Genomic DNA, 27,975 nt, shown 5'->3' with positions numbered 1-27,975 from the left:
TTAAACCCAAGCTGACTTTAATGAGAATTTTAAAATTTTTAAATAGGTCTCTGGCAAAGAACAATGCAAAAGTAAGGATCCAGGCACAGTCCAACATCTCCCTGAGGCCTCCACACAGGCCCCTCAGACTGCACCCATTCTCACCATGCACCACTTTCCACAGACCTGGTCCCACAGCTTTCCCTTCCTTTGGGGAAGTGGGGAAGGGATGGCTTTAGGGGGATGCAGAGCCCATCCCTCAGCCCTGCCATCTGCCCCACTTCTTAGGACTTCCTGGGATTGTCCTTCCCTTGACTCTCCCATCTCTCTGGTCCCCTGGTCTCACACAGCATGGCCCCTCCCACCCTCTGGCTTCTGCTGGTTCTAACCATTTTCTTTGATCCCCATGATCCTCCTTAGCCACCTCAGGGGAGCCCTCCTTCTCAGGTAGAGCCCTCTGACTTGCCTCTAGTCTTGTCAGTCCCTACTCTAGAGAGCCCACAGTCCCAGCTCCCTGAGGCCCCGCTCTTCTGGACCTGGCTGTACAGGGCTGAGTTGTGGCTTTTGATGCCACTGCCAGTTGCAGTACCAGGTTCAGGGAAGGCTGGGCCCTGGGGCTTGGGAGCAGGGAGGGGTTTTGTGCTCCGAGGGGGTGGCACAGCATAGTCATCAGTGGCAGGGTTGTAGGGGAGCTCATAGCCCTCCTCCTTCACCCGAGCTTGGCACCACCACGCATCCTTGGGCTCCCGAGGCAGATCATAAAGGCCCTGGGGAGGGACTGGGGCCAGGCCCTCAGGTTCATCATAGACGGGGTCCTCTTTGGGGTCCGTCAGCTTGGCCTTCAGCAACTGCTGCTGCGCATGCTCATACAAGTCCCAATAGAGAGGTTTCTGCCGTTGTACTCCCTCTCCTGCCCGAGCAGGGGTGCTGTCCAAGGGGTCTGAGTATAGGGAGTCCTGGAAAGGGCATGGAGCAATGCGCAGGGAGTCTAAGGGCTCAGCATACAGGGCTGGGGGGCTGTCGAGGAGCTCTTGGGGGCCAGGTAGGGAAGGCAACTTCCCCTCTGCCACCTCCCCTTCATGGGAGTCAGCTCTGAGAACATCGTGCCCCTGTCCGGCCTTTCCCTGGGCCTTCTGCCGGTGGATGGCAGTCTCAACTGCCTGGAAGATGTCATTTCCCTGTGCCGTCTGGAAGGTGAAGGTTCCAGGGCCTGAGGGGCAGCGGCGGCCAGCCTCAAAAGAGAACATGACCTGAGGAGGGTAGAGGGGGAAACACATTACCAGGAGCCATCAGAGGAAGTGAGTCACACGCCTGCACTAGTTAGGGTATCTACAAAGAAGAGACCACCTGCGAACAGACGTGGGGTCACAGGGTAGGCAAGAAAGGGGGATCCAAAGGTCAGAGCTTCCCACTTTCTGTCCTGCCCCACCCCTCCCACAGCTGCCCAACCCAGGAAGCCCTCCCGGACAGCTCCTGCACCTTGTCCCGGCCATAGCGACGCAACAGAGTGTAGGGCCAGGTCAGGAGTGGCTCCAATATCTGACTCTGGGCCCCCACGGTCAGGAGAGTCAGCCTCTCAGCCTCCACCCTCAGCACATAGGAGCCATGCAGGCCACAGCGCTCGGCGGCCTCAGTCCTCTGCATCGTTACCCAGAATTGGGATCCTGGAAGGCATACACGATTAGACAGCTGCGGGGGGAGGGACGGGGGCAACAGCGGGGACCCAGAGGACTCATGAGCATAGTGTCCAAGCACTCACTTGGAAGCCAGATCTCAGGGCCTTCCTACTTCTTACTTCCCCATGGGCCCCTGGGTATCCACCCACTTCCCAAAGGCCATCCTCCTCTTCACTCCATCCCCGCCCGGGGTTCTCAGGCGTCTACCTTCCCAGGTAGGGCTGTACAAGGAGTTCTCCAGCATCTCCAGGGCAGAAAGCTTAGGTGGGTTATCGGTAGGCGCCAGAGTCCAGCTGCCTTTCTGTAGTAAGAGAGAGAGCATCGAGAAACCCGTAATTTCCTCAGCGGGGAGGGGGGGTCGGTCTGAGCCAGCCCCATTTCTCTGCCTCTCTAACTGCCCCCACCCCGCATCGCCGCAGCTCCTCACCGGAAAGGCGTTTCGGCACAGTGTCTGCACCCAGGCTGCACTGGACGGCGCGTCGGCCGCCAGCAGGTGCGAGCGCTGAGCAGTGTCCAGGCGGAAGGCAGTGGCGCCGGGCTCAGGCGGGGTCTCCACGGTGACGGGGGCCACACTCACACACTCAGCCAGACGGATCACCTTGCAGTCCAGGCGGCGCGAGCTCCCTCGGCCACCCCCAGAGCTCGACCCCTTATGGTCAAAGAACTCGAGCCGCGCTACGCCGTGGGGACTGGCCGGGTAGAGCACGGCCCAGGTCTTTCTCCACCTCTAGGAAGAGAGTGAGAGGGCTCGAGAGGGAGTGGCGTGCGCGGGCGGCCTGGGTCCCGACGGGGAAGGAGGGAGCTGCGCAAGTCGATTTGGGGTCTGGGGCTTCCAAACGGGGTTGGGGGCGAAGTTTCCCAAGGAGGATGCCACTCCGTCTCCCCAGGATCAGAACCCCTAGACTACAGACGCTTCCCGGGAGTGTGCAAAGCAACTTCACGGGAAAGTCACAGGCTCTCCAACTCCCGGCGCCGCGCTCCAGCCCGCTACCCACCTCTCCCTGTTTCTGGGCTCTCTCACCCACTACTAGCCCGGATAAGGTTCGGCATCCGTGCGCCAGGCTACCTTGGTCCCAAAGCGCTGACTCTGCAAAAAGAGCGGCCCTTCCATCACTGCTCCGTCCATGGCCCCCGGCGGTTCCTTCCGCGCTTCCTGGCCCTGCGGCGGGAGGCGGGGCGGGAGGTGGGGCCAGGTTCCCTGAAGGCGTTTCCGCCCCTCCCCGGCCCCTGCCGGCAGCCGCTGGCGGGTCACGGTGGGGTGAGGGAGAGGAGCGAGAAGGAATGGTGGAGGTCCCCGGTTAGCCGGGCGGTGCAGCACCCCAGGCCCCTACCCGCCGTCGTGGGGGCGCGCCAGTGGCTCCACCGAAAGTTCTCGGTTTTGGCGCGAGGGCCCTGGCCTCTGGGCGTGGTGGCTGCGCGTGACGTCATATGCCCAACGTGACGTCAGAGTGAAAAGCCATGACATCACCCCGAAAGCGCCTGAGGCACCGGAGACCCACACGGGCCTCCGGGGCTTTATTTCCCCTGGCCGGGCCCGCCGCCAGCCCCGCCCGAGCCGAGCTGTTTAGACTCCGCTGGCCCGGGACTCGGAGGGAGGGCTAGGGTTGAACCGCTTCCCGCCACCACCGGGGCCGCTCCACCGCCCGGCGGCCGCTTGCATGTCAGCTCCCTGACCGCAGAGGCCTGGCCTCCATGCCGCGGGAAGAGAAAGCTTCATTGAACGGGCCGGGAGGGCCGGGGAGGGGGAGGGGGCGCGGCAGTGGCCAGCTCCACGGGGAGGGAGGACCCAGAGGAGGAGAGGAGGGAACTGGCCGGGAGGACTGGAAGGAGAAGGCGGAATGTGGGAGGGCTCAGGGGGATGTGGGAGGGACGAACGGAGAGGGGGGAGAGAGGGGGGTCCAGTCTCCCCTGGCAGAGCATTTTTTTTTTTTTGGAAGTCCTAGGACTGATCTCCAGAACCAGCACTCTTCTCCCAGGCCTTAGGGTCCTGCTCGGCCAAGGTAGGGGGAGTCACGCTAACCTCAGAGGGAACGAGTAGGGGATGGAGAGGATGTGGAGGGACCAGGGAAAACGGGTGGTGTGGGATAGCATCGAGGGGAAGCCACCCAACTGAGAGTTTGATTCTTGTCAAAGGGCATGTGAGACAGAGTACACAGAGGAGGCACATACCGGAGGCGGGGGCTACGGGTGTTCCGAACAGGGCCGCCAGGAGCGCCCTAAGGGAGGGGGCTCCTCCGGGAGGCCCTACCCCTGGGTCCCCAAGCCAAAATGTCCCCAGAACAAAGCTGCCTTGTTGGATTGATTGTTTGGGTTGGGGGAAGCATGTTGGGGGCTTGCTGTAGAGGGGCTGTTCTCAGCCCTAGGCAGAGAAGGCCTTGGCTGAGGAGCCATAGCGCCTGGCCTCCCGTTGCCCGGTGACAGCGATGGTGGTGTTGGCAGGAGGCTGGGACAACCCTACCCCATCCCCCGCCCAGCCTTGAGGCCTGGCCCTCCTGGGCCTCTTGACCCTGCAGGGCATCTGAGAGCCTGTGTATTGGGGAGAGCGTGCAGCAGGTTCTCCAGGCGAGCTTTGGTGCCAGCCTTCCCTGCCTGGGAATCTGCTGGGTTAGGACTCTGGGCTCCCATTCAGGGGATCTGTGGTCCCAGGGCCGCCTAGGGCCCCTTACGTGCCTCTCTGCACAATCAGTACAGCTGTCTGTCCTCCCTCTGAGTAAATGGGGTCATCTGGATCCCTCCCACGTCCGCCCCTTGGCTCTTGTCAATCCCTCTCCTCCTCACCCGCGGTGTGCTTGGTTCCTCTATGCTGAGTGCTTGGTTCTTTCCCTATCACTTTCTATTCGTTGTCTCTCTCCTCTGTGTCTTTCTGGTTTTCTCTCTCTCATTCCCACAGTCTCCCTTCCTCTCACATCCTGTCTGTCTGGGTCTTCCTCTCTACGTGTCTCTTGCCCAGTCTCTATCTCTTTTTATTGACCCTTCTCTGACTCTCGGTCTCTCATAGCTGTCTCTTATCTCTGGGTCTCTCAGGCTGTGCCTCTATGACCTGTGCCTCTGCCCTTATTTAATGTGTTTCTCTCCCTGTCTCTCTTGGTCCCTGGGGCTCTTTCTCTCCTGTTGTCTCTCGCTGTCTCTGTCTTACTCAGTGTCTGTTTTTCTTTCGTGACTTCTCCCTGTCTTTCTGACTCTGGGCCCCACTCAATCTGTTTCTCTCAAACACACTTTCTCTCTGGGGCACCCAGGCCTTCCCTACCATGCGACCTGTCAGTGTCTGGCAGTGGAGCCCCTGGGGGCTGCTGCTGTGCCTGCTGTGCAGCTCGTGCTTGGGGTCTCCGTCCCCTTCCACGGGCCCTGAGAAGAAGGCTGGGAGCCAGGGGCTTCGGTTCCGGCTGGCTGGCTTCCCCAGGAAGCCCTACGAGGGCCGCGTGGAGATACAGCGAGCTGGTGAATGGGGCACCATCTGCGACGATGACTTCACGCTGCAGGCTGCCCACGTCCTCTGCCGGGAGCTGGGCTTCACACAGGCCACAGGCTGGACCCACAGTGCCAAATATGGCCCTGGAACAGGTGAGCAATGATCCAGGCATATCCTAGGTATTACCTATGTGTGGCCAAAGTGCAGGGAAAGGGAACACCGGGTTGGCACAGCCATAGGGACACACAACACCAAAAACAGCCAGCATTGAGTAAATCTATGGATGACAAACCAAGCAACATAGTTACTTCCCAGAGCTGTGTGACCTTAGGCTAGTCAGTGCTTTCTCTGAGCCTCAGATGCCCTGTGTGCAAAACGACTAGATGACGTCTAAGTTCTTTTCTGTTGCAAAAGTATGATCCTACAAAGCCATCCACAAAACAGCCCAGATACAGGTGAGCCCTGTACAAATAAAGTACAGTTGGTTTCATGGGACGCTAAGAGCAGGTAAATGATATCTGGATGTCCCAAAGTCACAAGGGGTCACAGACACTGCAGCTAACAAAATCAGGTTATAGGCCAGAGCTAAAACTAACAAGGTGGTACCAAGGACAAGTATAAAATCTAGGACAAGTATGAGTGTGGGTGGTGGAGGCTTAAGAGCAGTTCCCTAGGTGAGGCCTAGGACTGTGCCCATGGTATGAACCCACAGTGGGATTGATGGACAGAAGCAGGTGCAACCTGCAGCTGATCCCCCAGTTCCCACTGGCTAGACCACCTGTGGAATTAAGTGTCATTTGTAGATGCTGTGTTTTAAGAGGGACAGTAGAAAATGGAAATACTTTCAAAGAAGAGCTGCCTAAATGTGAAAGATTCAGAAGCTGAGTTTCAAGGAGGAATTGCTGAAGAATCAGGGGATTGATATGGAAAGTAAAAACCTTGCATAGCAATGACATAATGGTTGTTTTCAAATATGGGAAGGACAGTCATGTGGCTGAAGGATTTTTCTGGTTGGCACCAAAGGACTGAATCAGATGTGGTAGGGGAAAGTCATGAAGAGTCACAAGGACTTTGATGGTTACACAGTCTGGTGGGGCAGGAGCTAGGTGTCTCCGCAACAGCTGGGTAAGTCCTGTTGGGATGTGAATGAGATGTCCTTGAACATTGGCTAGGACAGATGACCTTTGAGGCTGCGCCCAATTCTGAGAGGAAGCCAGTGATACTCCACAGGATTCAGTCCAGGCACAGTGGCTCACGCCTGTAATCCCAGCACTTTGGGAGGCTGAGGTGGGTGGATCACCTGAGGTCAGGAGTTCGAGACCAGCCTGGCCAACATGGTTGAAACCCTGTCTCTACTACAAATACAAAAATTAGCTGGGTATGGTGGCACATGCTTGTAGCCCCAGCTACTTGGGAGGCTAAGGCAGGAGAATTGCTTGAACCTGGGAGACAGAGGTTACAGTGAGCTGAGATCATGCCACTGCACTTCAGCCTAGGCAACAGGACAAGACTTCGTTTCAAAAAAAAAAAAAAAAACAGGTTTCAGACAGAGAGAAGAACAAGAGGCTATATGGCAGCACAGACAGGGCGGGCACATGAGAGAATGCAAGGATGTGATGAAAGGATCTTAGATGTCCAAGCCTCACAGATAGGTCAAACTCCTAAGCCCCCATGTATTGGCTTTATGGTCTTAAGCAAGTTGCTCAGCTTCTCTAAACCCCAGTTTCTTTATATAAAATGGTGTTCTGGCAGCTCTGTTCTAAGAGTGATCACATATGTGCACACCATGGCAGAGCACCTGGCACATAGTAGGTACCTGATTAATTGTAGCTATCAATGAGTGGGTAGAGACTTATCAGAACTTCAGGGTTGATTCTTGGTTTTTTCTTCACCCTATCATGTTCTTGAGTATCCCCAGATCACACCAATCTTCCCCCAATCTTATGCCCCCTTCCTATTCCCTGCCAGGGTCCCCTGTCCCTTCTCCACCCCTTATCATACCAGAAAGATGGGATCATCATGGCCAAGTGGGAGGCCTCAGCACTCACTCTTCCCTACATCCCCATTACTCCCCCATCCTCCCTCCCCAAGCTTCTCTGTCCCTTCATCTCCCCTTCCACAGGCCGCATCTGGCTGGACAACTTGAGCTGCAGTGGGACCGAGCAGAGTGTGACTGAATGTGCCTCCCGGGGCTGGGGGAACAGTGACTGTACGCACGATGAGGACGCTGGGGTCATCTGCAAAGACCAGCGCCTCCCTGGCTTCTCGGACTCCAACGTCATTGAGGTCTGCATTTCCTAGACGTACACACACACCACCCAGGATAGCCGAGAGGACTGTGGGGTGGTTAGGGGAGACATTAGAAGGTAGTTACCCCTGGGGGATCATTTGGATTGGTGGGAGACTTGTAAAAGCAAATAGTAGAGCTCCCAGATGCTGTAGAATCCAACAGGGTTTTTAGCATTCACATTCAAGGGGCTAAACCTGGCATGAGCCTCTGCAGCTTCATCCCTAGTCACCCCTGGGGCACCTGGTGCTCTCCTTCTCCTCAAATGTTCCTGCTTTCCTGAGACATCTTCCTTCTGACTTTCTCCTTCAAAGCCATTTCCTCTCTGAAGTGCTCCCTCCTGCTCCAGGCACAGGGAGGTGCTCCTTCCTAGTGCCCTGAATCCTCTCTGGGAGCACAGCACATCCCACGCGCTGCTGGCTGCAAGAGAGTCCACACCGCGGACTGCGGCCATCGTGGCCGCTCTCTCAGCGCCGCCTCGGGCCCATCCCGCCACTGGGTTTACAGCAGGCACACCAAGCAGGGTTCCTTAAGGGCGGCAGGACACATGAAAGGTGCCACTGGGATTCTTTCCCTGCTTGTGGCCCCGCCCCCAGGTAGAGCATCACCTGCAAGTGGAGGAGGTGCGAATTCGACCCGCCGTTGGGTGGGGCAGACGACCCCTGCCCGTGACGGAGGGGCTGGTGGAAGTCAGGCTTCCTGACGGCTGGTCGCAAGTGTGCGACAAAGGCTGGAGCGCCCACAACAGCCACGTGGTCTGCGGGATGCTGGGCTTCCCCAGCGAAAAGAGGGTCAACGCGGCCTTCTACAGGTGAGGGGCCGAGGGCGCCGGGGGGAGCAGGCCGGGATTCAGGTGCTCCCTGATGAATAGCCTTGGGAGACATCTGAGCAGGTCCGGGGCACGGGAGGACCCGGGGGTCGGGACGCGCGGGAAAATATGGAGGCCGTTGCAAAGCTGGAGAGTTGGGAAATCTTGTGGGACCACGAAAGGTGCCCCAAGGGAGTACCTGAAATGGGGACCAGCGAGGCTCCCGCTCTCTCGTGGCCGACGCCTGGGCGGACAGGCGGATTCCTCGGCCCCAGGACGCGCGCCGGCCTCGCGAGGCCACTCCCAGGCCCAGGGGCGATTCCAGCGGTGGCGCTGCCGGCCAGCGAGTTCCGAGTTCAGCAAGGACGCGGCCGCCCCTGGGAGGCGGCGCCTGGGTGTGTCCCGCGCGGGCTGGGCGCCCAGGGTCCGGGGGCCCGGGGACGGCGGCGCCCGGTGGCCGGAGGGCGCCAGGAGAGATCGCGCCAGCTCTCTACCCGGGCCGCCCCGGGGCGGGGCGCGTGTGTGAACGCTTGAGCCCTCGGGACTCCTGGAAGTCCTGGAAGTTTCCCAGAATCTCTTTTGGCAAGGCCCAACCTCTCCACCTGCGCTGGAGCCCTGGGGTCCAGTCCGGCTTCCAGGGAAACGCATCACCCTGGGAACTGCCTATGCTTAACTAAAGTCTCCCTTCCCTGGAACATCTACTTTGATCTTTTTGAGGAACTGCCATTGGCAGCCAGGCATTTATTTGGAAATCTTTACACCCTCTCACTGTAATCTATTTTGCAAGCCAAAAATCCTCCCTTTCTTCAGTGGTTCCCTAGATCAGTATTGCTGAAAGGCCTCTTGATGTCCGGATAGCATTCCGCGGGCACACTACTTCAGATGCGGTCTGATGCGGCCAGCCACTGTAGAAATCCTCAACCCCGACTGAAGCGTGCTCAGATTACACTGTCTTCCTACTGCGGCAGCTTCCCACTGCTTATACTGAACTTGTCATCACTTAAAACCAGTTCAGGTCTTCCCTATGCTTCCTACTGATAGAGCAGCCTTTTCCAACCCAGGTATAGGTGACGTTTACCCTATTACATTTGTTTTGATACATAATTTAGAAGCCATAAAAAAGCCATGATGATCCCATGAGATTATCTTGAGTCCTGATGTGACTTTCCATCTGTCATTCCCCCTCAGCCTCCTCTGCTGAACAGACATGGCAGCTTTGCCTTCTGGCTTCATCCAAATGGCTAGAAGTTGTGGAAATGTTTAAAACCAAAGTCTAAGTCTTCTTGCAAAATGTTCCTGTAGATTTTCATCAAGCTTCTGATCATCAGCTGTAAAATGTTCCTTCCACCAACTGGGAAGAAACAGAACACTTCAATGATGTAACCAACATTTCACCTTATCTATCTATATATTTCTTATCTGTAATGAAATCATGGGAGATTCTGTTAGTCTTTGATAAAATCCAGATATGCTATGTTCACAGCCATTCTCCAGCCTTCCAATTTAGTAATCTTGTCAAAAAAGAAAATCATAGTAGTTTGAGTCTATTTTTACTGAAATCCTTTTAGGTCTCTAAGAATCACCTTATTTTTTCCTAAATGCTTACACGCTTCTATTTAATAATTTATTCTAGAATATTACTTATGTGTAGATTGAGGAATTGAGGAATCCTTTTTCTCCTTTTTTTTTTTCTTTTGAAAGTCAGGATATTATCCAGTCTCCAGTCTTTTCTATACCTGCTCACACTTTCTTTGCCTTGGCTCTGAGGCTCATCTGAAATGTCTTTCAGTACTGAAGACTTTCGGTACTTTATCTGGCCTGGACACTCAAACCACTTTAAAACAAACGTGCTGTGCCTCTTTACTTTCATCCGTCTTGGGGCTGCATTTCCTTCTCTGTGCTGCTTACCTTCCCTAATTTAAACGCCATGTTCTGAAAGATGCGTAGAATTTAAATAGACATTTCCAGTGAAGAAGATAGCATGAACAAAGGTGTAGAGATCCGTTCACCCAATATTTATTTACTGAGATCTTACTATGTGCCAGGTACTGTTGTAGACGCTACCTGTGGCTCATGCCTATAATCCCAGCACTTTGGGAGGCCAAGGTGGAAGCATTATTTGAGCCCAGGAATTCAAGATCAGCCTGGGCAACATCATGAGACCCTGTCTCTACAGATAATTTTTTAAAAATAAAATTAGCTGAACATGGTGGTGCGTGCCTGTGGTCCCAGCTACTTGGGAGGCTGAGGTGGGAAGATTGCTTGAGCCCAGGAGGTCAAGGCTGCAGTGAGCTGTGATCATGCCACTACACTGCCTGGGTGGCAGAGCAAGACCCTGTCTCAAAAAATAAATTAACTAAGGCCGGGCACGGTGGCTCACACCTGTAATCCCAGCACTTTGGGAGGCCGAGGCGGGCGGATTACCTGAGGTCAGGAGTTCGAGACCAGCCTGACCAACATGGAGAAACCCCATCTCTACTAAAAATACAAAACTAGCCGGGTATGGTGGCGCATGACTGTAATCCCAGCTACTCGGGAGGCTGAGGCAGGAGAATCGCTTGAACCCGGGAGGCGGAGGTTGCAGTGAGCTGAGATCGTGCCATTGCACTCCAGCCTGGGCAACAAGAGCGAAACTCTGTCTCAAATAAAAATAAATTAAGTAAGTAAATAAATAAATAAGTGGCCAAGGAAGGCCTCTTGGAGAAGGTGTCATTTGAGAAAAGATTTAAAGGAGGTGAGGGCACAAGCTATGCAGACCTCTAGATAAACATTTCCAGGAAGAGGGATCAAAAATGAAAATATTCTGGGGTGTGTGTGTGGCTGTGTGTGTGTGTAGTGGGTGATGGGATAAGGCATTCTTGTCCTTCTCCTGGAGGCCACTGTGGCTGGAGCTGAGTGAAAAAGAAGAAAATGGTAGGAGATGCAGTGTAGGTGGTCATTGGGAAAGAATGGGGAGCCAGATCCTGCGGGCCATCTGGGAGAGGCTGGCTTTTGTTCTGTGGGAGATAAGGAACCACTAGAGGGTTTGGAGCAGAGGTGTGACATCGGGCTTCCATTTTTTTTCAGTACTACTTTCACTGCTTTATTAGGAATAGACTGTAAGGGATGCAGTAGAAGCAAGAAGTCAGGTGGCTAGTTACGGGGTTATTGTCTTCTGAAATCCACGTAAAGAAAGTGAAAGGTGATGGTGACCAGTGAAAGTGGTGAAAAATGATCAAGTTTTACAGATAGTTGAAGGCAGAGCAATAGGACTTGCTGCTGGATTCAGTGTGATGTGAGAGAGAGGAGTTAAGGCTCTCTCCAGGTTTTTGGCCTCAGCTGAGTAAGAAATTGGCCTCACCTGACAAGGAAAACAGTGAATGGAGCGTGTTTTGTTGGGAGACAGGCTTGGGGGGGGAGGGTAGGAACTTGGTTTTAGACCTGTTAAATTTAAGATTCTTTAAGACATTGAAGTGGCGAGGCTAAGTTAGGTAATTTAATATAGGACTCTGGAGTTCAGTTGAGTAAAACATATAAAGTCCTGAAACTGGACAACATACCAAGGAAGTGAATGTAAATTTAAAAGACAGAGAGAGGCCCAGAGACTGAACCTTGGGGAGACTAAATATTTAAAAGTCGGAAGATAAGATGAATGCAAACAGTGAGGTGAGGTAGGAAGAAAACCAGGGGAGTGTGGTGGCCTGGTAGCCAAGTAAAGTGCTTCAAAGAGGAGAGAGTGACCAGGTAAGTCAGTGCTGCCCAGACCTAAAAACATGAGGACTGAGAAACAAATGCTGGATTTAGCAACAGGAAAGTTGAGGCCCCAACAGAGATGATAATGAATGGCTTATATTTGGAAGACAGTAAGTTAGCAAGAGTAGGTTTATATTGAGAAATAGTGGAAGATCTGGATAAAGGGAGGCCAGAAAATGGAATGCTTCAGGTGCCAAATTGGAGAGTTTGGCCTTTGCCTTATAGAAAAATTACAAATAAAGGTATTTATATGGGACAAGAATAAAGCCAGTGTTTTTGAAAGTTTGCCTGATAGTAATAGATGAGGAGAGGAGGGTCTTGATGCAGTGAGACCAGTCAGGAGTTTGTTCTAAAATTGAAGCTTATCAGGAGGGTAAAAACAAAGATGGAGGAAAATGAATAGATGTAGGATGACTGATAGAACATAGAGAACAGACACCTAAAATGATTCCGATGCTGCCTGAGAGAAGGATGGTACCAGCAGTCATCTCTGGGCTTCAGGTTAATATGAACTAGCTTTAGAGATGGGCTGTCCTTGGAAAGTTTGAGACACAGGAATTGTCCCCAGGTATGCAAAGCCAAAATAATTTTTAGAGATCAGGAATGTTTGTTGGACATATCGGAATCTCATACTAAGTCTGGGATATAAAGACTGGGGAAAGAGATATACTAAAGCACAGAAGCCATTCTTCGTGGGGAAAGAGATTGCGGGAGCCCTGGGAGATTCTGTGATGGGGCTATAATCTAGATCCTTCACAGGTCAGGCCCAGCAGAGGGAGCATTCTCGAAGGTGATACAATTATGAAAGATAGGCAAGATAGTTGTAAACAACTCTCCCCTCCTTAGGAAAAAAAAGAAAATGGATCTGCTGGCTTTTAGAGGAAGTCAGTAAGATTTAGGGAATGGGAAAACCAAAACCTGATGTAGTAATCATTTTTCAATTTGTTTTGGTAGTTCTACCTTAGAACATGTAAAAGTTGTAGAACTTCAGAATAAGAAAAGAATGTACAGATAACTGAACTATTTACTGCTCTTTTACAGGTAATGAAATTGAGGCTCTAAGAGCTTCAGTGCTATTTAAGAAGTCACTCTTCTAATTCATTTCAGCTTGACAGATGTTTATTGAACTCCTATTTGCCAAGTACTGTGCAAGGTGCTGAGAATACAAAGGTGAATAAATGACAAGAGAGGTTATTAGACTGCAGACCATAGAAGACCTTATAGGCCATCATAAGGATTCAGGTCCTTACGATAAAAGGATTGGGAAGCCTTTGACGTTTGGATTTTTTGTTTGTTTTGTTTGTTTGTTTTTTTGAGAGGGAGTCTGGCTCTGTTGCCCAGGCTGGAGTGCAGTGGCACAATCTCTGCTCACTGCAACCTCCGCCTCCCTGGGTTCAAGTGATTCTTCTGCTTCAGCCTCCTGAGTGGCTAGGTCCACAGGTGCCCACCACCACGCCCACTTAATTTTTGTATTTTTAGTAGAGATGAGGTTTCACTATGCTCGCCAGGCTGGTCTTGAACTCCTGACCTCAGGTGATCCGCCCACGTCGGCCTCCCAAAGTGCTGGGCTTACAGGCTTGAGCCACCGCACCCGGCCATTGAAGTGTTTTAATGGGGAGGGCTGTGAGATGGCATGATCAGGTTTGTGACTCCAAAAGATCATTTTGAATCTATTTCTTTTTTTTTTCTTTTCTTTTTTTTGAGACAGAGCCTTGCTTTGTCACCCAGGCTGGAGTGTAGTGGTGCAATCTTGGCTCACTGCAACCTCCGCCTTCCAGGTTCAAGCAATTCTCCTGCCTCAGCCTCTCAAGTAGCTGGGATTACGGGCACGCGCCACCATGCCCAGCTAATTTGCTAATTTTTGTGTATTTTTAGTAAAGATGGGGTTTCTCCATGATGCCCAGGCTGGTCTTGATCTCCTGACCTCAGGATCAGATCAAGTGATCTGCCTGTCCTGGCCTCCCAAAGTGCTGGGATTACAGCTGTGAGCCACCATGCCCCGCCTTTGACTCTGTTTCTGAGAATGGTCAGGAGAGGAGCAAGAAATATGGATTGGAGAGATATTTAGGAAGTAAAATTGACAGGACTTGGTTATTGATTGACTTTGGGATCCAAGAAAGGGAGAAGTCAGGATTGACCCCTAGGTTTCTGGAGTGGATTTTACTGAGATACTTATCTTTTTTTTTTTTTCGGGACCTACATTACATTTTAGATTACTTTCAGGTCTCTACCGAGAAACATCAAGAAGGCAATGAAATAGACAAGGTTATGAATACACTAGGTGTGAATTAGACCATATAGAGGGCCCTAAATGAAGTGAGAACAGAATGCCTAAGAAAGAGCTCCACAAATTTTAATGGCCAGATAGGGGAGGAGCCTGCAGAGAAAACCAAGAAAGAGCAACCAGAACTAGGAATAGGCGGCTCTGGGCACACTGCTTAGGAGTCAGCCCTGCTCCCTGGGGAGCCACTCCAGAAATTAATAATAATAATAAGCAGAATTAGGAATAAAACCAGGATATTGTAGTGTTATAGCAGCCAAGGAAAGAGAGGACAGTCAGATGTTGCAGAGAGGTCATTAAGATGAAGACTGAAAAATGTCTGCTGGATTTAACAAAACAGAAGTTTGCAGAGTGATAGGTAGGGAAAACCAGAGGAAGTGGATTAAAGAATGAGTAAGAGGAGGCTGGGCATGGTGGCTCACACCTGTAATCCCAGCACTTTGGGAGGCTGAGGCAGGTGAATCACCTGAGGTCAGGAGTTTGAGAACAGCCTGGCCAACATGATGAAACTCCATCTCCACTAAAAATACAAAAATTAGCTGGGTGTGGTGGTGCGTGCCTGTAATCCCAGCTACCTGGGAGGCTGAGGCAGGAGAATTGCTGAGCCAGGAGGCAGAGGTTGCAGTGAGCCAAGATTGCACCACTGCACTCCAGCATGAGTGCAGGACTCTGTCTCAAAAAAAAAAAAAAAAAAAGGAAGAGAGGATATAAAGATGATAAGTATGGACAGCTCTTGAAAAATGTTACTGTGAAGGGGAGGAGAGATGAGTAGAGGGTGTGTGTGTGTGTGTGTGTGTATGTGTGTAGGAGTGATTTGAATGTTTAAAAGGATTCAGTTGAGAAAAATAAATTGTATGCAGGACAGAGAAAAATTGTAAGAGATGGAATTTAGAAACATTTAGGGACAGTAGACTTAGAGAAGAAAGATAGTTGAAAGGTATGAGAAGAGGATATGCAAATGTAGACAGGTTTTTGTTTTGGGTTTTTTCTTTCTTTGTTTGTTTGATTCTTTGTTTTTGAGACAGGGTCTCTCTATGTTGACCAGGCCAGAGTGCAGTGGTGCCATCATGGCTCACTGCAACCTTGACCTCTTGGGCTCAAGTGATTACCCTGTCTCAGCCTCCTGAGTAGCTGGAACTACAGGCTCAAGCCGCCACACCTGGCTAATTTTTAAATTTTTTGTAGAGACGAGGTCTCACTATGTTGCCCAGGCTGGTCTCAAACTTCTGGGCTCAAGCAGTCCTCCTGCCTCAGCCTCCCAAAGTGCTGGGATTACAGGCGTGAGCCGCTGCCCCTGGCCTACATAGGCATTTATGTTTGATGGTTGAAGGAAGGAACAAATGGTAGGTGGAAACAAACACATCTGTGAATGAAGAAATTTAAATCAAGACAAATAACAGCACTGGTCCTCGATAAGGACAAAGTCCTTAACATAACTTATTTACAATTTTATATATAAAATATTTATAAGATAAAAGGGTCTAAACTCTTTTATATAAATATGAAATAAGATTACATATATGTGGCCGGGCGCGGTAGCTCACGCTTGTAATCCTTTGGGAGGCCGAGACGGGCGAATCACGAGGTCAGGAGATCGAGACCACGGTGAAACCCAGTCTCTACTAAAAATACAAAAAATTAGCCAGGCGTAGTGGCAGGCGCCTGTAGTCCCAGCTACTCAGAGAGGCTGAGGCAGGAGAATGGCATGAACCCAGGAGGCGGAGCTTACAGTGAGCCGAGATTGCGCCACTGCACTCCAGCCTGGGTGACAGAGCGAGACTCCATCTCAAAAAAAAAGATTACATATGTGTGTGTATATATATATAAATAATACAAAGACTTGATGATATAAGGTCCTTAAATAATTTACAGAAGAGGTACTTCTAAATTTCTAGATAATACCAAAATGTTTTAGTACTACTCTGGAGATCAAGGTGATCTCTCCAGGTTGATTGGTGAAGAGGCCAAGTGTATTTCATTTTAGACATTTTAGACATGTTTGAGAAAAAGACATTTGGAGAAAAAATTTCCCACCATATTTATAAGATGAAAGAGTCTAACTATTAGTAATGTCTCAGTAAAGGGACCTGAGAGTTGTATATTCTTTGCCAGGAATGTCCAACACTTTGGACACTTTGACAAAGAGACCTCAGGAAGAATTAAGTACATCCTCAGGAAGAAGCTGAAGCAGGAAATATCAAACAGCTTCTGACTGGTTTAAAATACATGCATATATTTAAATCCCAAGGTGTCTTCACACATTAAACGGTCATCCCTCAGTACCCATGGGGGATTGGTTCCAGGATCTCCCAAGGATACCACAATTCAAAGATGCTCAAGTCCCTGATATAAAATGCTATAGTATTTGCATATAACCTATGCACATCCTCTGTATGCTTTAAATCATCTCTAGATTACTTATAATACCTAACATAATGTAAATGCTACATAAGTAGTTGTTATATTTTATTGCTTAGGGAATAATGACAAGAAAAAAAGTTGGTACGTGTTCAATACGGATGGAGGTTGAATCTACAGATGCAGAGCCCATGGATATGGAAGGCCAGCTGTACTGTGTTGAAATATGACTCCTCAAGAGAAACAGCAGAGCAGGAACATGTTCAAAGAAAGGACAACTAAAGCTGGGCTCAGTGGCTCATGCCTGTTATCTCAGCACTTTGGGAGGCCAAGGCAGGAGGATAGCTTGGGCTCAGAAGTTTGAGATGAGACCAGCCTGGACAACATAGTGAGACCCTGCTTCTACAAAAAAAAATAATAATAAAAAATATTAGCCAGTCATGATGGTGCACACCTGTGGTCCCAGCTATTCAGAAGGCTGAGGTGGGAGAATCACTTGAGCCCAGGAGATAAGGCTGCAGTGAGCCATGGTTGCACCATGGCACTGCAGCCGGGGTGACAGAGTAACCCTGTATAAAAAGACAAAAAAAAAAAAAAGGAAAAATTATTTATTTCCCTGGAAGTAAGTTTGGGAGATGAACTCAGTTTGTGAATGACCACAGCATATGGGATTGGAACTTCAGCAGGAAGGGTGGTATCATTGTAAGGAGCCTGGCCTGTGTTCCCCAGTCAAACCAAGTTAACGCCCTTGGATATTCAGCCTTGGTTCTTGGTCCTGGTCCAGCAGCCTCAGGCCTGAACAATGCCAGAAGTCTTTCTCAAAGAGAGCATCCAGGAAAAAAAGACACAGTAGCCTCCCTAGGCTAGTTCTCCCTCCTAGCCTGGTCAGTCTGGCAATCCTAACAATCCTAACGATGCTCCCCTTAACCCTCCACTGAGGTTTAGCACTAACATCTGGACCCAGGAGTCCTTACTTGCCATCTGCCCTAGCTAATTTCTGAGGGTGCTGGCATGGGGGCACCGTCCTGAGTCCACGGCCTTCACTTCTGCTCACCCACCTAGTCATGTGCTGATGAGGCCAGGCAGCTATGAAAGCTTGGGTCTCAGCCAGGCGCGGTGGCTCACGCCTGTAATCTCAACACTTTGGGAGGCCAAGACGGGTGGATCACAAGGTCAGGAGTTCAAGACCAGCCTAGCCAACATAGTGAAACCCCCATCTCTACTAAAAATACAAAAAAAAGAAAAAAGAAAGCTCGAGTCTCAGGAGTGTCTGCTGTTATAATGTCCTGCCACCAGGAAGCCTTCGGACTGCTAGAAGAGAAATCTTGCCCCTGGTCCTAGTTGCACCAGGCTTTTCCACTTGGTTCTACACTGACCCTGACTACTATTGTCTTATCCTCACAGAAAGTTGAGGAAGCGAGCGGCCAAGGTCTCAGCCCGACATCCCAAGCCCCTTGGAAGGTAATGGGGCAAGAGCCCCGTGACCTCCTGCTCGCCCTGCGGCCCCAGGAGGTGGATGGATGGATGGCAGCCTATCCACGTCCATCCCAGAACCCAAGCTGATGGATTAGGGATGTGAGGAAAATGGCTTTTCCTGCGGGGAGGTGAAGGGAGCAGGCATGGGGATGGGCAAGCTTTGATCTTAGGGAACACAAGGAGGAAATAATGTAGGAGTGGCTGAGAAGCCTCCCATCTTTACACGTCCCCCAAATAGCTTGGATTCCAGCCTCAGCCACCTTCATTCTTCCTCCTTCCTGCCCCCTCCATCAACTCCCTTAGTTCACCCACATTCCCATTCTCTCCCCTCTCCACCTTTCCTCTTCCCTTCTCCCCCTCCCAACTCCCCCACCTGGGTTGACATCGCTAGATTTCCCATTACTGTTGCTGAATCCAGAGAGCAGCATGAGTTCCTGAAATGCAGTTCAGTGGTGTTCGGCAGACGATGGATGCGGAAAATCTTCACTTTTCCCATCCCTATGCTGCCCACAAAGGGTCTTTCTCAGAAACAGAAAAATAACCCTGTACCTTCCCTGCACCACATACGTAACCACTACCTCTACCAACTTCCTTCTCCTTTTTGCAGACCAATCACCAAGCTTAAAGTCAAACCCAAACCCCGAGTGGGCAGGGGGCCAACCAAGAGGTAAATAAAATTCAGGTTAGGTGGAAAGGAGAGGGAGCACGGAGTTACCCGGCTGTGGCCAGGGAGGGAGGGGGTCCAGGAGGCCTGTGTGGCTGAAAGAGCTGACCAAGAGGAGGAGCAGCAGCAGCTCTTAGAAATCACCTTCCAGGGCATTTACTTAAGTGTTACGCAAGACTGGTCCTTACCTTGGTCTCCGGAATGATGCTTGTCCTAGGATTTGTTGGTTTTTTCACTCACTGACTACCTCGTTTCACATGTTTACTTGTCTTCCCCTGGTGAGTTCCAGGAGACAACCTGGTGCTTTTCTCTTTCAGACGCGATACTTGCCTCTCCTGTAAGAGGTTACATTTGCCTAAAGGATCAGTGTTCCCAAATCAAATGCTTTATTTGATTAGTTGTTAAAAATAAGTGCTACCAGCTTACTTGAGATGGAGTGAAACTCAGGGTCCCCTTTGGAACCTTTACCAGGAATGCAGTCAGATTGACAGCCCTGCCTCCCTGGGTCATTTTCCACAATTAGGCTCCCAGTTCCCTAATTTTCCTCCTGGGCTCCTTTAGAACTCGAAGTGGGAAGCTTCCAACCCCTGTGATTACATCTAACTTGTCTTCAAAAGGCAGTTGGCACGTTAAAATTCTCCCTGATAACTTCAAGAGAGACCGAAGTATAGAGAATTCATCCGTTTCTCCACTCTTGTTCTCAACAAGTTCTAGTCTCACCCAGTGGTCCCCTCATAGCCCTCATTCCCCAGCTTCTCTGGTGGTTTCAAAGGATCTCAGAAATTTGGGGATGTTCTTGTAGTGCCCTTCTAGCTTAGGGTCATCTTTGCCCAGCATGGCCACACTCTAGCCTTCCCTGACCCCCACATTAAAGTACACACTGCCATTTTTATTTTGTTCATTGTAGACAACGGGGATGAGGATGTTTAGAAGATAGATGTCTTTTTCCTGTGATGGGCTCTTTGACTTTTACTTTCAGCCAAACAGGACTGTGGGAGAGTGCCTGATCTCTTAGATCTTCAGGATCCATTTATCCTGAGCTTCCAAAGGTATTCTGTAAAGTCTCCAGGCTTCCTTTGTCTGTTTTGTGTATAAACTTTTCCTCCTCCTGTGTCTTCCTAGCCAATGGCTTCAAGTCATCATATTCCATCCCTCCTCTGACATCAAGTTAGATAGGGCACATTACTGCAATAATGCATGACCACATCAGCCTCACAGGCCCATTCCACCAACACCAGACCTCATCTTCTTCCCTTTCTCTGCGGGCTTGACCCAGCTGTTTTGGGCAGAGTGTACTTCACTCTGGCACTTGCCTCACTGCAGCCTCTCGTTCTATTGGTATCGATAAACAAGTTCCCCCATTCTCTCAAACATCTCAGCAGCATTTCCAAGCTTTAGCATCTATAGTTCAGTCCCATTATCCTATTCAAATGGCTTTGGGACACTGTTATGTTGAAATTGCAGAAGCATGGGCTGCCTTTTTAAAGACTTACACAGCACAGGTCCTGGGATGCCTGCCATTTTGTTGTTCACATCCATCTCCTTTCTCTGGTCATTTATTCCCTCAAACTTTGACCTGTCCTGCATTTATACATCTTCGTTCTTGCATATGCCAGTCCCAGTTCTTCCTGCGTCTACCTGCTGGTCTGTTCTTGCTGCATCTGCCCCTCCTAATCTGTCCTGCAGAGTCTCTGGCCTCTGCGGAGCCATGGAGATGGGAGACTTCCTTAGTCCTTTGCATCCTGGCTCATTCAGTTATTCCATTCTCAGCATCACAGAAGGACTTGCTCGCCCTGGCTTTTCAGGCTTCCTGTGTCAGCCACTCCCTCCTGGCCATTTCTTCCAACTGGAAAGTCCTGGTTTCCCCTTTCCTGAGGCCTTAGCCTCAGCCTCCTTTAGGGCCAGCAGCCTGAAACCACTTGGAACAGTTTCTTCCAGGCAAGTCGAGACTAGCCATCCTTCTCCTAGGGTTGTTCTACTGCAACAGGGCCCCAAGGCCCCTCCTATCTGGGTAGTTGAGGCTCCCTCAGCCTGGAAACTCAGCAATCCCCATGTATCCCCGAGGGAAACACGGAAGAGGGAAGAAGAGGGGATAAATGGTCACAAAAGGGTGGGGGGCATGGTGGAGGCATGAAGTGGGAGGATGTTTATGGGGCCAAGAGGCAGGAGCATTGTTTTACCCTACTGCACCTCACTCCTGTCCCTCTAGGCTGCTGGCCCAACGGCAGCAACACTCCTTTGGTCTGCATGGGGTGGCGTGCGTGGGCACGGAGGCCCATCTCTCCCTCTGTTCCCTGGAGTTCTATCGTGCCAATGACACCGCCAGGTGCCCTGGGGGGGGCCCTGCGGTGGTGAGCTGTGTGCCAGGCCCTCTCTACGCGGCGTCCAGTGGCCAGAAGAAGCAACAACAGTCGAAGCCTCAGGGGGAGGTGTGTGAGACAGTGATTATGACCTTTCCCACCCCAGGTGGAGAACCCCTAGCCTGGCAACCCCAGACTAAGCACAGCCCTGACCTTTGAGGACAGACAGGAGCCTTCCAGGGGGTGGGCCACAGACCTGATACCACCCACTCCCTCCCACCAAAGTCTCACTCATCTGCCAGGTCTGCTTAGCCCTCCGTGCAGATGTTGCCATTTGCCTTTGTTGGGCACTTCTCTCTTCTATAGGCCCGTGTCCGTCTAAAGGGCGGCGCCCACCCTGGAGAAGGCCGGGTAGAAGTCCTGAAGGCCAGCACATGGGGCACAGTCTGTGACCGCAAGTGGGACCTGCATGCAGCCAGCGTGGTGTGTCGGGAGCTGGGCTTTGGGAGTGCTCGAGAAGCTCTGAGCGGCGCTCGCATGGGGCAGGGTGAGGTGGCATGGAGGTGGGAGGGAGAGGGAAGGAGGTACATGCTCCTGGGGGGCATATTCCTTCAGAAGGTTAGGTGTCCCCTGGGCAGACAATATATGCTTAGTTACAACTTCCTGATCTTTGCCATCTGGCCCTAGGCATGGGTGCTATCCACCTGAGTGAAGTTCGCTGCTCTGGACAGGAGCTCTCCCTCTGGAAGTGCCCCCATAAGAACATCACAGCTGAGGATTGTTCACATAGCCAGGATGCCGGGGTCCGGTGCAACCTACCTTACACTGGGGCAGAGACCAGGGTCAGTAATCCTCTCCACCTTGGCTGAGGTCTCTTTCATCCTATCCAGGCCTGGCCTCCAATCTACAGTCCAATGGCCCCCAGCCCATGGCCCCAGGCCCCTGCCATCCTGCAGCTCCCACCTGACCCATCACTTGCTAGCCCATTATGTGCCTCTGAGTCATGCTTCAGCCACATCTATGTTAGACTCCCACTACCTCACCCCAAAGCTTCCTCCAGCGCTTCCATTCTGTGTCACTACAGATCCGACTCAGTGGGGGCCGCAGCCAACATGAGGGGCGAGTCGAGGTGCAAATAGGAGGACCTGGGCCCCTTCGCTGGGGCCTCATCTGTGGGGATGACTGGGGGACCCTGGAGGCCATGGTGGCCTGTAGGCAACTGGGTCTGGGCTACGCCAACCACGGCTTGCAGGTGAGTGGGAAGGAGAGGGGAGCCAAGACTGTTGTCTCAAAGCCTGTGTTTTGGGCAGAGGGCTGAGGAATGAGTCCCTTGGCCCAAGATGCTGGATCCTGGGCCTTACAGAAACATCTGCATTATGTCCCCAGGAGACCTGGTACTGGGACTCTGGGAATATAACAGAGGTGGTGATGAGTGGAGTGCGCTGCACAGGGACTGAGCTGTCCCTGGATCAGTGTGCCCATCATGGCACCCACATCACCTGCAAGAGGACAGGGACCCGCTTCACTGCTGGAGTCATCTGTTCTGAGAGTGAGTGAAGGAGGGAGTGATGCATGCCAGGGAAGGTAGTGTCTGGGCCACCCCTTTGCAGGGAAAGGGGGCTGTAATCTGGAGGGGCACTCCTTCCCCATAAAAGAACCAGTTTCGCTGGGTGCAGTGGCTCACGCCTTTAATCCCAGCACTTTAGGAGGCCAAGGTGGATGGATCACGAGGTCAGGAGAAGACCAGCCTGGCCAAGATGGTGAAACCCTGTCTCTTACTAAAACTACAAAAATTAGCCAGGCGCAGTGGCTGCTAATCCCAGCTACTCGGGAGGCTGAGGCAGGAGAATCACTTGAACCCAGGTGGCAGAGGTTGCAGTGAGCCAAGATCATGCTGCTGCATTCCAGCCTCAGCAACAGAGTGAGACTCCATCTCAAACAAACAAACAAACAAAAAACTAGTCTTACACACTAGGGAGGGATGGAAGCACCCCTCTCTGTGAAGTCAGCAGTGACTTCTAACACCCCCTTCCTTTCTTGGTGCAGCTGCATCAGATCTGCTGCTGCACTCAGCACTGGTGCAGGAGACCGCCTATATCGAAGACCGGCCCCTGCATATGTTGTACTGTGCTGCAGAAGAAAACTGCCTGGCCAGCTCAGCCCGCTCAGCCAACTGGCCCTATGGTCACCGGCGTCTACTCCGATTCTCCTCCCAGATCCACAACCTGGGACGAGCTGACTTCAGGCCCAAGGCTGGGCGCCACTCCTGGGTGTGGCACGAGTGCCATGGGTGAGAGGGTAGGGAGTCAAGTAGAAGGGCAAGGCCACAGGGGATGGGGCAAACCTTCTGGGGGCAGAGAAGGAAACAGAAGTTCCCTTCTCCCCACAGGCATTACCACAGTATGGACATCTTCACTCACTATGATATCCTCACCCCAAATGGCACCAAGGTGGCTGAGGGCCACAAAGCTAGTTTCTGTCTCGAAGACACTGAGTGTCAGGAGGGTGAGTTGGGGCCCGAAGTGGACCACATGGTATCCATTGCACAGCCTTTCCTTACACTGACATATGCCAATCCCTCCAGATGTCTCCAAGAGGTATGAGTGTGCCAACTTTGGAGAGCAAGGCATCACTGTGGGTTGCTGGGATCTCTACCGGCATGACATTGACTGTCAGTGGATTGACATCACGGATGTGAAGCCAGGAAACTACATTCTGCAGGTACCTGGAGTCTGGGGCTTCCAGATGGGTGAGTAGGGGGAGCGTTAAAGACACCTCTGAATTTGAGGATTGTCGCTGGGTTAAGTGGCCTTTTTCTCACTCACAGGTTGTCATCAACCCAAACTTTGAAGTAGCAGAGAGTGACTTTACCAACAATGCAATGAAATGTAACTGCAAATATGATGGACATCGAATCTGGGTGCACAACTGCCACATCGGTATTTGATGGGAAGAGCAACCCAGGAAGATTTAGGGGATGGGAGGGAAAGACGTTCATTCTCTTTTCCATAACTTGTTTCTGCATCTTCCCACCCTCCTCTGGAGCTCTCAGTCCCTCCACTTCTACCCACCCTTCTCCACAGTGGGTCTATCTCCCTCCCTCTGTGCAAGGCACCTCCCAAATTGCCTGTCCACTCTGCAGGTGATGCCTTCAGTGAAGAGGCCAACAGGAGGTTTGAACGCTACCCTGGCCAGACCAGCAACCAGATTATCTAAGTGCCACCACCCTCTGCAAACCACCACTGGCCCCTAATGGCAGGGGTCTGAGGCTGCCATTACCTCAGGAGCTTACCAAGAAACCCATGTCAGCAACCGCACTCATCAGACCATGCACTATGGATGTGGAACTGTCAAGCAGAAGTTCTCACCCTCCTTCAGAGGCCAGCTGTCAGTATCTGTAGCCAAGCATGGGAATCTTTGCTCCCAGGCCCAGCACCGAGCAGAACAGAGCAGAGCTCACCACACTACAAAGAGCAGCACCTGACTGACTGCCCACAAAAGATGTCAGCAGCTCATTTTCTTTAATAGGAGGTCAGGATGGTTAGCTCCAGTATCTCCCCTAAGTTTAGGGGGATACAGCTTTACCTCTAGCCTTTTGGTGGGGGAAAAGATCCAGCCCTCCCACCTCATTTTTTACTATAATATGTTGCTAGGTATAATTTTATTTTATATAAAAAGTGTTTCTGTGATTCTTCAGAGCCCAGGAGTCAGTGCTGGTGGTTGGAGGGACCTGCCCCCACTGGTTCATTTAACCCTGTGTCCCGGTGCCCTCAGAGCCTCAGCCAGGAAGGCAAGGAGGAAATCAGAGCAGGAGCCTCATACTCTTGGTGATCTATTCATTCTGTGACCTCAGGGGTCACATATAAGGTCAGTGTTTCTCGTCCCCGCCGGATCTGCACTGCCAGCTGGGATTGGGTTCGAACAGCTTCATAAACATCTTCAGCATTTTGTACCATCTGCTCCCCAATGGCCAAAATCACATCACCAGGCCGCAGACCAGCCCTACAGAGAAAAATGGACACAGAGAAAGGAAGGAGTACAAAGCCTAGTTCAAGGACACATGCACACCTTGCCCATCCCCATATCACACTGCAGCCTCTCCCTCACCGGTGTGCAGGGGAGCCCAAGATGACTTTATGGATGAGTACACCATGCTGAACATCGGGAAAGCTTGGTTCTCGAAGCTGTAGTTCAGCAAGGATGCTGAAAGTACACAGATCACCCTATTAGCCAAACCCAGGCATTCTCCCCATCCTGAGTTCCACCTCAAGTCTCTCATCAACACATTGACAAATATATGGACAGGACATGCGCTAGGTACTACAAAATACAATGGCAACTCACTTTCTGTCTTCTAGCAATGAAGTGCAACATGTACATAAAAGATGTACACCACATGAGGGCACCAAATGACCAACAGTGTTAAATCAATAGCACTAATGTCATTCTAGAATACTAAGAGAAGCTTTAAGGGGAAAGAACTTAAGTTGAGCCTAAAAGGATGGGTCTGATATTAACCATATAAAACAAGAACAGCATAAATAAAAAACGTGGGAGTAGGAAATCAGGTTGGCTGAGTATTCATATAGGAAGGTATTACAGCCAGGTCTAGAAAGTTGATTTACAGACAGATGGAAAATGGCCCTTAAATGCCAAGTTAATGGATTGAAGGCTTGAAATCAAAGCAGTAACAGGATGAAATCAATCTGGTGACAGGTGTACAAAGTGGAGTGGGATAAGAAAGTCAAGATGATGAAGGGAGACAGCTCTTGTGATTATTTCAAGTGTGATGCAGTTCATTTTAGATAAGACAGAAATGAGAACAAAGCTCAATAGAGGTGCTCACCTCTGATTACACTGGTCACATTACATGTCACTATCCCTAAAGCTCATACCTGGGACTCAAAGTCAGCATCATCACCCCAATGTAGCGCCGCTGGGACCCACTGATTCCAGAGGAGGAATCTGTGACAGAGGGACAAATGAGCCCCACCCAGCTACATCCTTCCTTCCCCGCCCTCTTCTCCCAACAGACCACCCTCCAGAAGTCCCAACGAATGCCCTTCCCCTATTTCCACCACTTTAAAGGAACCCGTTTCCCCATAAGCCAGGCTCACTCTTCTTTTCCCCACGATGCAGAAACTCTCGAAGGCGATCAGAAGGGATGGCAAAGGAGATTCCAGCTGTGACCTTCATGGTGTTCACTCCAATCACCTCCCCATCCTGCAGGGATACAGCCCCCAGTTCCCTAGCCCAAACAAATAGTAGGGGATGGGGGCACCCAAACAAAAGTACCAGCAAGTGTTGGGGAAATCTAGTTGGATATTGAGAGATAACCAACAAAGAACTGCTCAGAAACTTAACCAAACATCCTCGAATTAGGGAAAACCTACCCTTCCCACACTGACCTGGGGCAGGGATTCTTGGAAGGAAGGATGTCTCACTCACCAGGTTAACCAGGGGACCTCCAGAGTTTCCAAACTGCAGGACAAGGAGAAAACATGAAAGAGATCTGGGGATTCTAAGTCTGGGGGCATACCAGGATGTAGGTACTTTCTCCAAATTCTCTTCTTTCTCAGCCCATGAATGAGTGGCCACATTTTTGCAGCCTAAGCTCTATATAGGCTCATCCACCATATATCAGTTGGTGCTTGTACCACACAGCCTCTCCCCCCTCCCCCATCATTTGTCATTTCTCTCCTGTCAGGACGCACATCAATAGCTGCATCAGTCTGAATGTATTCCACATTGGTTTGGGGGAGTCCCAGGTCTCTGGCTGGACGCTGAGCAGAGCTAACAATGCCGGATGTGATCGTGTTCTGCAGTGCAAAGGGACTTCCCATGGCAACAACAAACTCCCCTTGCCGGACATCAGCTGAGCGTCCCAGAGGCAGCGTGGGAAGAGGCTCCTAAGGGAGAATGGGTATAAGAGACCTGTCATCTGAAGATGCGAGCAAATAAGCAGCTCCAACCAGACCTGGCCTACCCCAGCCCCCACCTTAGTCTGAATCCTCAGCGTTGCGATGTCTGCCACGGGATCCACAGCTGTGACCACAGCCTCATACGTGTCGCCACTAAGCAGTCTCACACGGACTCTGCGCCGATCAGCCACCACATGGGCGTTGGTGACAATGAGCCCATCGGCAGCCACCACGAATCCTGAGCCGTTCGAGATAGGGACTTCGCGGCCCAAGAAAGGGTGCCTGAAATGGAGGGAAAGCACAGATAGGAGGCTCTGACCCCTCCTACCCGCCCGCCCTCCGGCCCGTGGCTTCAGTGCCTCCCGGTCTACCCCCACCATTACCGGTCCAGGATCTCGATATAGACCACGGCAGGTGCTGTCTTCTCCACCACATCTGCGATGAAGTTGTACTGACTCCGGGGAGAAGCGGGCGGCGGGCCAGGGACGGCGGCGAGGACGGCCGGAGGACCCCGACCCCCGCCCCACAACAACAACAGCACTGCCCCCCCAGCGCCCAGCGCCACCGCCAGCCACGCGCGCGAAAGGGTTCCAGAGTTCTCTGAGGCCTCCCGGGTCCTGATATCTGGTGTCACCGCAGTCAGTTGTGCCCGGGGACCCGGGATCCCAGACGTCAGGAATGCTCGGGGTTCAGTGACCCCAACAGACAACCGGGCCCAGAGACTGGGGGTCCCATAAGTCACTCGGGCCCGGGGGTCAGAAGTTCCTGACGTCAGCAGGGCCCGGAGGTCAGGGGTCAACCGGGGTCTCCTCCCCCAGCGAATGCCCCCCAAAGCCCGCCATGCCCGAAGGCTCCAGCCTGCACCCCGCCCCGCCCTCGGCGCAGCCATCAGCTCCGCCTTGGCTGCCTCCTCGCCCGCCCTACTCAGAGGCGGCACCCAGGACGCGAGCAGGCGGACAGTAGGACGCGGGGCACGCCGGTACCTGAAGTCCTCCAGAAGTGCACGCCGGGACCAGGATTCCGGGAGGCCGACTCCTCCCCGCCCCACGAATGCCGGGAATTGTGGTCTCTGCGGGGCGCGAAT

General features: G+C 51.7%; 3 protein-coding genes across 15 annotated transcripts; 1 reads left to right on the top strand and 2 right to left on the bottom strand.

Moving 5' to 3' along the window:
* Positions 1 to 8,641, bottom strand: DOK1 (docking protein 1). Of its 6 annotated transcripts, none has more exons than XM_055240654.2 (6): positions 8,359 to 8,641; positions 2,722 to 2,814; positions 2,083 to 2,382; positions 1,863 to 1,956; positions 1,459 to 1,643; positions 1 to 1,229 (listed from the first exon to the last, which is right to left on the bottom strand). In XM_055240654.2, the coding sequence occupies exons 2-6, from the start codon at positions 2,779 to 2,781 to the stop codon at positions 423 to 425; spliced, it is 1,446 nt and encodes a 481-aa protein (XP_055096629.1). In that variant the 5' UTR covers positions 2,782 to 2,814; positions 8,359 to 8,641; the 3' UTR covers positions 1 to 422. The 6 variants fall into 6 exon arrangements, with proteins under 6 accessions (XP_055096629.1, XP_063472656.1, XP_063472659.1 ...); XM_063616586.1 differs by lacking the exon at positions 8,359 to 8,641 and adding an exon at positions 2,987 to 3,028; XM_063616589.1 differs by lacking the exon at positions 1,459 to 1,643 and having other exon boundaries at positions 8,359 to 8,533.
* On the top strand, positions 2,856 to 24,669 carry LOXL3 (lysyl oxidase like 3). 5 transcript variants are annotated; one of them, XM_063616579.1, is made up of 15 exons: positions 2,856 to 2,913; positions 3,593 to 3,655; positions 4,892 to 5,216; positions 7,187 to 7,350; positions 7,948 to 8,162; positions 20,880 to 21,099; positions 21,337 to 21,517; positions 21,658 to 21,812; positions 22,055 to 22,222; positions 22,357 to 22,519; positions 23,017 to 23,260; positions 23,360 to 23,475; positions 23,555 to 23,691; positions 23,798 to 23,909; positions 24,113 to 24,669. In XM_063616579.1, the coding sequence occupies exons 3-15, from the start codon at positions 4,904 to 4,906 to the stop codon at positions 24,184 to 24,186; spliced, it is 2,262 nt and encodes a 753-aa protein (XP_063472649.1). In that variant the 5' UTR covers positions 2,856 to 2,913; positions 3,593 to 3,655; positions 4,892 to 4,903; the 3' UTR covers positions 24,187 to 24,669. The 5 variants fall into 5 exon arrangements, with proteins under 5 accessions (XP_063472649.1, XP_063472650.1, XP_055096617.1 ...); XM_063616580.1 differs by having other exon boundaries at positions 2,893 to 2,908; XM_055240642.2 differs by lacking the exon at positions 2,856 to 2,913 and having other exon boundaries at positions 3,524 to 3,655.
* HTRA2 (HtrA serine peptidase 2) lies at positions 24,475 to 27,949 on the bottom strand. 4 transcript variants are annotated; one of them, XM_055240656.2, is made up of 8 exons: positions 27,275 to 27,949; positions 26,969 to 27,173; positions 26,685 to 26,879; positions 26,419 to 26,451; positions 26,088 to 26,193; positions 25,866 to 25,935; positions 25,078 to 25,173; positions 24,615 to 24,972 (listed from the first exon to the last, which is right to left on the bottom strand). In XM_055240656.2, the coding sequence occupies exons 1-8, from the start codon at positions 27,778 to 27,780 to the stop codon at positions 24,807 to 24,809; spliced, it is 1,377 nt and encodes a 458-aa protein (XP_055096631.1). In that variant the 5' UTR covers positions 27,781 to 27,949; the 3' UTR covers positions 24,615 to 24,806. The 4 variants fall into 4 exon arrangements, with proteins under 4 accessions (XP_055096633.1, XP_055096632.1, XP_055096634.1 ...); XM_055240658.2 differs by lacking the exon at positions 25,078 to 25,173 and having other exon boundaries at positions 24,475 to 24,972; positions 27,275 to 27,780; XM_055240657.2 differs by lacking the exon at positions 25,078 to 25,173 and having other exon boundaries at positions 24,475 to 24,972; positions 26,088 to 26,224; positions 26,420 to 26,451; positions 27,275 to 27,780.
* Positions 27,950 to 27,975: the final 26 nt, after the last annotated feature.

Source organism: Symphalangus syndactylus, chromosome 14 (assembly GCF_028878055.3).
Source record: "Symphalangus syndactylus isolate Jambi chromosome 14, NHGRI_mSymSyn1-v2.1_pri, whole genome shotgun sequence".
In the NCBI taxonomy this organism is placed as follows: Eukaryota; Metazoa; Chordata; class Mammalia; order Primates; family Hylobatidae; genus Symphalangus; species Symphalangus syndactylus.
Note: the sequence above shows the minus strand (reverse complement) of the source record. Positions and strands in the feature narration are given on the sequence as shown.